This window comes from Hyperolius riggenbachi, chromosome 1 (genome assembly GCF_040937935.1).
Source record: "Hyperolius riggenbachi isolate aHypRig1 chromosome 1, aHypRig1.pri, whole genome shotgun sequence".
Taxonomy (NCBI): domain Eukaryota; kingdom Metazoa; phylum Chordata; class Amphibia; order Anura; family Hyperoliidae; genus Hyperolius; species Hyperolius riggenbachi.
Genome location: NC_090646.1, coordinates 25961048 through 25971472, shown reverse-complemented (window position 1 = coordinate 25971472; position 10425 = coordinate 25961048). Strand labels below are relative to the sequence as shown.

General features: G+C 44.4%; 1 protein-coding gene across 1 annotated transcript; it reads left to right on the top strand.

Annotated features, from left to right (window-relative positions):
• The first annotated feature begins 711 nt into the window (after positions 1–711).
• Positions 712–10004, top strand: LOC137534361 (vomeronasal type-2 receptor 26-like). Its single transcript, XM_068256217.1, has 3 exons — positions 712–768; positions 8633–8786; positions 9229–10004. The coding sequence occupies exons 1-3, from the start codon at positions 712–714 to the stop codon at positions 10002–10004; spliced, it is 987 nt and encodes a 328-aa protein (XP_068112318.1).
• The last annotated feature ends 421 nt before the right edge of the window (positions 10005–10425 follow it).

Genomic DNA, 10425 nt, shown 5'->3' with positions numbered 1-10425 from the left:
ACTAGTTTGATTGTGATTATCTGTTATGACCTTCTGCCTGTCTGACCATTCTTCTGAACTCTGATCCTGTACCTCGCCATTCTGTTACTCTGTTGCCAAACCCCGGCTCGTCCTTAGACTCTGCATCTGCCTCCTGATTTTGTACCTCGATATTTCTGATACCCTGTTGCCGTACTCTGCCTGTACTTTAGACTCCGCCTCTGCCTTCTGAATCTGTACTTTATCTGTCCGTGTGGTTACGACCTGGCTTGTCCGACCCCGAGAACTGACCTTACTGTTAGAGGCAGTTCCTAGATCTGTTAGTGACACCCCCTTCTGGGTGTCGCTCCCGTTCTATCCTTCCTACCTCCAGCCTGACTCCTCCCCCGGGAGAGTCCAGGTCTACGGAAGGATTCTGCATTTGTGCAGTACTCCTTACTGTACGGTACTTGTTTCTGAGGCTCAGTCCTCAAAGTATTACTGTTGCACCTAAACACTCTTACTCTACTCAGGTGACCAGAGGTTAGCTTATATATCTGATTATCGGTGATACTGCAGATCATCAATAATCTGGTATATATCTGTATTCCCAGTGATACTGCAGATCACCGGTAATCAGATCCTCTCTGTGTTACACCGATTGTTACAAATGCTTTCCCTTTTAGGTGCCTACATCTCGATGCAATGAAAGATGTCCTCCGGGGTTCAGAAAAGCTCCCGGTAGTAGGCGTCATGCCTGCTGCTATGAATGTTTACCATGTGCAGAAGGAGAGATATCCAATGTCACAGGTGAGACGCTCTTGTTCACATAATATTATAATTAAATGTATTTTTTTTAAACTGTAATTGAGTAAGGATATTAAAATATGTAAGATACCTTCATGCCTATGATATTTCTTTGACTTGTATTAGAACCGACATCCCTTGGGAGTTACCGGCAATATCAATTGCTGGTTTTACCTAGGCAAGGGTTGGGCAAGAAAATCCTTGCTCACGAAAATAATAAGGATTTGCCTGAGCATTGCTTCTTCCTGTTGGGCAATCTCATTTGAGGTTTTTTTTTGCTTGGGAGCTGTCTGTTAGTATCATAACACAACATCTCTCTACCATGTAATAGGCCATACTCACCAATGCATTGGCAGGTACCCAAACACACTCCCAATTTTCACTGCTACAATGACGGGCACAATCTCCCAATGTCTGCCACACTCACTGCTACATTGCCGGGCACCTCACCACTCTCACAGCTCCAGATGAACCTCTTTTGGACCTGCCACTCACCACAGCTGCAGTATTGGGCAACCCAACATGCTTTTGTAGTCAATGATCCACAGCTGCTACTGTGCTGAGCACCCTGCCACTCTCCTGATGTCAGAGCACCCATGAAAACCGCTCTTGGCACCATTTCTCCCCACACAGCAGCATTTGGCTGGTGTTAGCTCCACCTAGTTTTTTTTTTTTTTTTTAACCCTAACACACAATTACTCAATGACCTAGTTTGTGAGCTTTGCAGTCTTTGGTATCAATAATTTGCATTGAAATTAAACAACCCTGAATGGCAGTTTGTGGCTCCACCCAATCTTCTGAATTTTAACCCCAATCATCCAATGGCCAACTGTAACAGGTTTGAGACTTGTGCCATTAACAGTGCAAGAATGAGAGCAATTAAATATTTCCCTTGAAAATCAATAGGTGATTTTATTGGCTTTTGTAGGCTCCACCCACTTGTCTGAATATTAATCCCAATCACCCAGTGACCAACTGTGCAAAGTTTGAGAACCCTACCATTAACAGTGTAAGAATGGCTGCAGTTTACATTTCCCAGTGACATTTGTATTTGTCTCCACCCACTTTGTGTTATGGGAATAAAATGTATCCTATGTGTTATTCTAGGTAATGTACTATGTGTGTGCCAAATTTCATTCAAATCCGTTCAGCAGTTTTTGCGTGATTGAGTAACAAGCATCCAAACATTCGAATGTTCCTATTTATAATATTAGTAGGATTATTCTCAAATCCCTACTCTGTCCACTTGTTCTGCCAACCACTTGCAACTGTTTTACCAGGGGTGTAACTAAGGAGCTTGTGGCCCGAGTGCAAGTTTTAAGTGATATGAAGCCCCAAAACCTACCAAGGACAGTTTCAGAGGGTTGTAATATGAGTAAGGCAATCATTAATTAAGGATTACTACTATTCAATGCACATATAAAGGTGTTCATTGCCAGCATAGTAACAATGAAAAGCTAATAAGATTGATAAAGTAGTGCCCCAGTGGGCCCCTCTGATCTAGGAGCCCAGGTGCGGTCGCAACCTCTGCACCTCCTATTGCTATGTCATTGTGTTTTCTGTCTATCCCATGAAGCTTTATGCATCCTTGAAAACTCTATCGCTAAAGTAGATTCAAATCCCTAACTATGGCACTAAAAAGGTGTCTATTAAGGCCCATGGTCTCAATGCTCCCTTCAAAAATGTATGTGGCTTGGAAAGACGCTAACTCCCTACATGCCAATATACTCTTCATACAAGAGGCTCATTTCCCCAGGAGAAAGCTCCCATACTCAAACACCCCTTATACGACCTGGTTATAATGAATCATTTTACTAAGCAGAAATGTGGGGTTCTTATCTCATTTCATGACTATTTAATGACCGTTTAATGGTCACTATTGAGCAAAAAAATCAGAGATGAATGGGGAAGGATACATTGTCCTTATCTGTACTATTAACAACCAGATTTGCACACTAGTTAACCTACACACCCCCAACACAAGCCAAAGGACCTTCCTCAAGTGCCTCCTCACAAAACTGAGTGGGCTGCAGGGAGCAGTTACAGTCATCTGTTCCAGATGGCTTCTTCTCTTCCTGCACCGGTGGCTCTGAACTTCCGACATGTCTTCTGGGTCCTGATCCCTTCTGATCACATAATATGACATTCAGAAGACCATGTCAGTGTTACAGCCCCACCTGGGGGTGGAAAAGGTGTGATGGAAGAGATGGGAGAGACTCTTCCATCACCCATCTTCCACCACTGGGTGGCGCTGTAACACTGACACGGTCTCCCGGATCCCGATCACGTGTTATATGATGCGATCGGAACTGAGAAGACCTGTTGGGGTTACATCACTGCCACGGTGGAGGAAGCCAATCCAGCCGTCCGAACAGATAACTATAAAAGCTCTGTGCCGCCCACTCTGCACACCCTGCCAAGACTGCCGGGCTGAGGGAGGCACACTTCCCCAGCAGCAGGAAAAATTTGGCCCTGCAGTCAAATAAAGTAAACTTTATTTGGCCGCTAAAAGGTCAATGACCATCATTATCATTTTATCAAAACTATAACTATTATGACTAATGTAATCTTAGGTGATGAAGGATCAAACCCATTTATTGCCCTGACTGCATGATAAGCATTTCTCTCAAATTTTATAAGGCTAATAAGTCACTAGAGGCAATAGCAATAGTCAAAACAAAGGGGGACAAACCAGCAGAATAGGTACAGGGAACCAGACCAAAAGCATGATTGTTCAGATAGCATCACTTGGAGCTACCAAAATAATCTGGCAGGGCCTGAGTCCTTGACAAGGTCTTAAATAAGCAAGACCCACCTGCTAGTTAGTTTAAGTGGACCTGGACTCTTGCACTGGACAGAAAAAAAACATAGAGAAATGCACCCTGTATGTATTTAGAGAGTTTAGCCTAATTTAGTCTAATTCCCCCTCATCTGTGACTAATCACAAGTTGTGATTTGATCTATCCACTGTGTCAGCTAAATGCCATGGTAGAGCAACTAATTTGTAAATACATGAGGTTAAACATATGTCGCCTTCCATGAAAGCAGGAAGTAGACAAATTGCAGTATTTATATCAGCTATAACAAAGAAATGTTTGTTTTTTTTCAGTAAAAGTTCATAGAAATACTGCCACCATCAGGTAAAAATGTGGTAATGTTCCTAAAGGCGGCCATACACTGGTTGATTTGCCATCAGATCGACCAACAGATAGATCCCTCTCTGATCGAATCTGATCAGAGAGGGATCGTATGGCTGCCTTTACTGCAAACAGATTGTGAATCAACTTCAGCATGAAATTGATACACCGTCTATGAAGCTGCCGCTGCCCCCCCCCCCCCCCCCCCCGCATACATTACCTGATCTGGCCGGCGCGACTCCCCTGGTCTCCGCTGTCTTCTTCTTCGCGCTCGGCTCCTCCAGCTCCACTTCACTTCCTAACCGGGGAAGTGTAAACAGTAGAGGGCGCTCTACTGTTTAAACTTCCTGCTGGGACAGGAAGAAGTGAAGTCTGCCAGACTTGGAGCCCAGCGGAGAAGAGCAGCGGGGACAGCGGGGATATGCGCCGGCCGGATTGGTAATGTATTGCCGGTAGCGTCAGTCGTCGGACATTCGAATGCCGCTATCGACGCACTCCTGACCCGCCGGCAATCGAGCAAAATCTTCCGCATGGATGGATTGGCGGGAACGATCGATTTCGGTCGGAAATCGATCGTTCGGTCAGCGTTTGCGCAACGATTTCACAGCACATTCGATCACAGTGATCGAATCTGCTGGGTATCGGCGGGAAAATCGTCAGGTGTATGGGCCCCTTAACAGAGAGCTGATACCAGTGATAGTGATCACAGCAAACCTTGAAAAAACCCCTATCAAGGGCATTGTCAGCCTTTCAGATTGCCAAACAAATGACTCGTATTCTGCAATCAAGGACATCCATGGTGGTGGACTCTACTTTGTTTTCAATGATGACATTTTTTTTTCCAGTCGTGCCAAACCTCCAATGCATAGAATCTATTAGTGTTTCAACAGCAGTAAGTCATATTAATTCTCAATGACAGCAGCTTTATATCTTATAGTAACCCCGCCCCAAATAGATGGTAAGATAAATGTGGCTATATTCACTAAAAGACGGAAAAATCACTGCGTGCAAACAGTACATTGCAATTTTACAGGTACTGTATTTCCGGTACACAAGTGATGTAACCTGGTGTGGATGCATAGCTCAACTTGTGTTATGTAGGCAATGCACATGTTGCTATTTTAATCCACATTAAATAAGTAGTGTAACACATACCTTAGCATCAAAGCATGTGTTACCTACTGTATGTAACACAAGTTACACAAGTAGAGATCAGCATTGGGACAGTTCTGATTTTCACATTGGAATTCAACCATTCTGATTGAATTCGAAAATATTGGTAACTAGACTGTTTTGAGTTATGTGTTCTGTTCTAGTGATGTGAAACTAGGCTTCAGAAAATAATCATTTTCAGTAAACACAGCATTAACGCAATGGCTAGGAAAGTGAAAGTTGGTTTCTAAAACAAGAATTTTTGTCCCACAGTGATGTCAACAAAATGGCCTGCGGGGTATTCCCTGGACCCCAGAGGCCACACTAAAGTGGCAGAACAAGTTGTTTTCTGTTATAAGCAGTGGCTGGATAGTGTAATGGTTAAGGGCTCTGCCTCTGACACAGGAGACCTGAGTTCAAATCTCGGCTCTGCCTGTTCAGTAAGCCAGCACCTATTTCAGTAAGGAGTTTCTTGGGCAAGTCTCCTTAACACTGCTACTGCCTACTGAGTGCACTCTAGTGGCTGCCTCACAAGTGCTTTGAGTCCGACAGGAGAAAGGCGCTATACAAATACTGCCATTATTATTATAAACTGTTCTTATATCACCTTGCTTCGACACAACCGTCTCACAGACTGTGAGATCACTTGACTTGCCACACAGCAAACAGGAGATAGACTTTCTCAGGCTTCTTCAACGTTATTTATTCAGGAAACAGGAATACAGATAGATACATTCATCATATCCTAGCCATGCCAATCTTCATGTTGCGTTACAAGCTCGTGATTAGACTCCCTGCTGAAGTCAATCAGGTACCTTCTTCCTAACTACGTTACACTAAACTACCTATGTACAGCATACATTATATCAGATTACAGAAAGGAAGAACATGCTTAGAGGTCCCAGTCGGCCTCGCGAGCTAGTGCGGAAGGAAGAAGCAGAATGCTCTCTCCATCGCTCACTCCGGGTTTAATACCGACTAGGAAAGAGTTAAATATGACATCATCTTCGCCACCCCCTAGATCAGATTATTGGTGGACCCACTCGTGGTGTCATCATACCCACCTACTTGATTAATAATCAACTAGCCAACCCGCGTCGTAGCATACGCCGCATCTATCTATCTAATAGAGTACGTGCCTCAACCTTGAAGCAAGAAGAAGTAGGCTTTCCATGAGAAAATGTATGCGTGCTCAAACTCCAAGTTTAACCCTAGCAAGTCTGGCTTTGCAAATCTGGCCTAATTGGCTATTCATGAGGCAATGCTCATGCAAATATGCATTTGCTTTCGCATGCCAAACTATGCAGGGTCAAAAAACCAATACTGCAAAGTGCTCTCTCGCTGCCTGGGAACCACAGCGGCACCCCGGAGTGGGAGGCTGGGTGGCGCAGCTGCCCCCCCCACCAAGCGTGGCCAGCGCAGGGGAGAGCCGTCCGCACCCACCTCCTAATATTAAAAACAGCCACTTACCTTAACGTCCATTGGGTTCTGCTACATGCGCATTAATTTTCTCATGGAAAGCATTTTGTGCAGTTTGTATCCTTTGGAGGCAGGTGGTGGATGGCTTGCTCCGGTGGTGTGAACCCTGGAGTGAGTGCGCCTGTCCTCCCCCCCCCCCTCTGGAGTGCTGTATGTGAGCCAGCCCTGAGCTCTAAAGCTCGGGGTGACCCATGCTTCTCTCCTTTCTTATGTGGTGCCCCCAAATTAATGCGCATGTAGCAGAACGCAATGGACGTTAAGGTAAGTGCCTGTTTTTATTATTGGTAGGTGGGTGCAGACGGCTCTCCCCGGCGCTGGCCAAACTTGGGGGGGGGGGGGGGGGTCGTCCACGCCACCCAGCCTCCCCCTCTGGGGTGCTGCTGTGGTTTCCAGGCAGTGAGAGAGCCTGGGACCCTGCGGTCCCCCCAGTTGTATAAAAAGGGGGCATTGGTAATCCTTCCCGTGGTGCTCCTGGAGGCCTGGAGCACACCAAAAACTGCTAGCAGATCCGCAAAATGCAAGCAGATTTTGAAACGCTTTTTCTTATTTTTCTGTAGCATTTCACCTAGCATTTTGCGGTTTTGTAATGCGTTTTTGGTGTAGTAGATTTCATATATTGTTACAGTAAAGCTGTTACTGAACAGCTTCTGTAACAAAAACGCCTACAAAACCGCTCTAAACTGCCGTTTTTCAGAGCGGTTTGCGTTTTTCCTATACTTAACATTGAGGCAGAAACGCATCCGAAATCAAAAAAAATGCCTCACCTCGGGAGTATGCGTTTCAGCAAAACGCCTCCCGCTCTGGTGTGCACCAGCCCATTGAAATACATTACCCAAGCGTATCTGCAGCCACAAGTGGATCGCAAAACGCTGCCGAACCGCTCTGGTGTGCACTAAGCCGGATAGTGCTAATGTAGCATGTAGCAGGGTGACTGCTTTGTGGTATTGGTTTGTGCATGCATTTGCATGAGCATTGCCTCATGAATATCCAATTAGGCCAGATTTGCAATGTCAGACTTGCTAGGGTAAGGCCTCTTTTCCATGGACTGTGAATAGGCAGTGAAATGGCTCTCAAACTCTCACAACTGCTCACTGCTGCCTGGTAACTGCTCACTGCTGCCTGGTAACTGCTTGCTGCTGCCTGGTAACTGCTTGCTGCTGCCTGGTAACTGCTTGCTGCTGCCTGGTAACTGCTTGCTTCTGTCTGGTAACTGCTTGCTGCTGCCTGGTAACTGCTTGCTGCTGCCTGGTAACTGCTTGCTGCTGTCTGGTAACTGCTTGCTGCTGCCTGGTATCTGCTCACTGCTGCCTGGTAACTGCTTGCTGCTGCCTGGTAACTGCTTGTTGCTGCCTGGTAACTGCTTGTTGCTGCCTGGTATCTGCTCACTGCTGCCTGATAACTGCTTGCTGCTGCCTGGTAACTGCTTGTTGCTGCCTGGTATCTGCTCACTGCTGCCTGGTAACTGCTTGCTGCTGCCTGGTAACTGCTTGTTGCTGCCTGGTAACTGCTTGTTGCTGCCTGGTATCTGCTCACTGCTGCCTGGTAACTGCTTGCTGAGCACACAGCTCAACAGTCCGTGGAAAAGAGGCCTTAAACTTGGTGTTTGATCACGCATAAATTTTCTCATGCAAAGTACTTCTTCTTCTTGTTTGAAGGTTGAGGCACTTAGTCTATTATATATATAGATGAGGCATTTGACCTAAATGCAGGAATGTGGATGTTTAGTAAATATGGTCGATGTTTACTGTTCCTGTGGTGTACGTGGAGGTCAGAGTAGGCCGATGGCCTTCTTTTAGGAACATGTTCTCAGTATCTGCGTGTATCCTCTGCTACACGCAGACCCTGAGATGCCTCTGCCTGCATCACAAAACCTCTATTGATTTTAAAGGCATACACTGCGGACAAGCCTTTTACATAAAACTCAGGCCAAGTAACTAAGGCCTACTTAAATTATAACATTTTCCACATGAATGGAGGGTCCAGGGGACCAGGGCATATGGAAAATTGCTTGTTCTGCCACTCGTCTCTAACATGGCCTCTGGGGATTCCTTGGCGGCCATTTTGTTGGTGTCACTGTTTGCCGAAAATTCTTGTTTCAGAAGCCAATTTTGACTTTCCTAGCCATTGTGTTAATGCCGTGTTTGCTGAAAATTCTTGTTTCCAAAGCCAATTTTTGCATCAATAGAACCATTGACCGCATTGACTTCAATAGAAAATGCCTTCAGAACATAAAAATTGGAACACAAAAATGTGGTAATTGCTTGTGGAAAGCCGCTTTTTCGACAAAATCAGAATTTGGCTGTTCAGATCAATCCTATACACAAGGTATGCAAAGTGCGCTACAGAACTTGCATGGATACCAGTAAAATTACTAGCTATTTGTGAATAGAACCCCTTTATCCCGAAGTGTGTTATGACTGTTTACTGTGTTTACCACAGTTGTAGTTGGTTAGATTTATTCTGTACTTGATTGAAAAACATGGCTCTGCATTCATTCTAGTGGTAACAGGTTATCCTATCTGAGGTTAATTGTTAAATTATTATTTGTTGTTGTCTTTAGACAGTGAATATTGTCATATGTGTCCTGATGAAGAATGGCCAAATAAGAAGAAAACAACATGTATTTCAAAAACATTAGAGTATTTGTCATTTGAAGATCAGTTGAGGCTTATCTTTTCTCTGGTCTCTCTATTAGGCTTGATCCTCACGTCAATATTATTGAGAGTGTTTATTTCCCATCGGGATACTCCAGTAGTTAAAGCCAATAATTGGAGTGTGAGCATCATTCTCCTGGCCTCCATCCTACTGAGCTTCCTCTCCGTGTTCTTGTTCCTCGGACATCCTATTGATATAACCTGTATGATAAGACAAACATCATCTGGAATTGTCTTCTCAATTTCTGTCTCCTGTGTTCTGGCCAAAACTATCACAGTCTGCATTGCTTTCAAATCTACAAAACCTGGCAGCCCCTGGAAAAAGTGGGTTGGCCAAAAATTGTCTAACTATGTTATACTAACATGTTCTTCTGTCCAAGTTCTGACCTGTGTTATCTGGTTATCAGTGTCTCCACCATATCAGGAGTATGACATGTTCTCTGTTCCTGAGAAGATCATCATTCAGTGTAATGAGGGGTCAGTGACTGGCTTCTACTCCATGTTGGGTTATATGGGATTCCTGGCAGCTGTGAGTTTTCTTCTGGCTTTCATGGTGAGGACATTACCGGACAGCTTTAATGAGGCCAAGTACATCACGTTCAGCATGCTGGTGTTCTGCAGTGTCTGGATTGCCATGATGCCGGCCTATCTCAGCACTAAAGGAAAATACATGGTGGCTGTGGAGATATTTGCCATACTGGCTTCAAATGCTGGACTTTTAGGTTGTATATTTTTTCCTAAATTATACATAATTCTCCTAAGGCCAGAGTTAAACATGAAACCGGTCTTGTTGAAGACAAATCACAGAGGAAACTGAACTAGGAAAACATACAAGGATGATGTATTAGTTGTAGTTTGGATCCCTTGTCAGATTGTAATCTAAAAATGAATAACATGTAATGTAGACCAGATTGATATAAAAGCTTGTTATGGTTATACCGATAAAATATGGTGGTGTTTAACATTGACTTCAGCTTGTGGAAATACAAACTTAGCTATTGCAGTTGTATCATGTTGTGTCATTTCAGCAATATGTAATGATAGCAGGATAATGGCAAAGGACCATAAGGGATGGTCGTAGTCAGCCAACTTCGCTACGCTGGAACTATGCATAGTTTTACGCAATTAAGCTTCGTCACACTATGGCTTAAAAATCAAATATTCTCTTTGTATGCATTTCGTAGACTACGCGTTAAAATACGCAATTACGTGTAGTGTGAAGCGTAGTGTATGCAGAT

Excerpts from the sequence above, each read along its gene's own strand:
- LOC137534361 (XM_068256217.1), top strand. The coding sequence starts at position 712 with ATGCCTGCTGCTATGAATGTTTACCATGTGCAGAAGGAGAGATATCCA. Across the intron at positions 769-8,632 it reads AGAGATATCCAATGTCACAG|AAGCCAATTTTGACTTTCCT; the intron begins GTGAGACGCTCT and ends TTCTTGTTTCAG. Across the intron at positions 8,787-9,228 it reads AATTGGAACACAAAAATGTG|GCTTGATCCTCACGTCAATA; the intron begins GTAATTGCTTGT and ends TCTCTCTATTAG.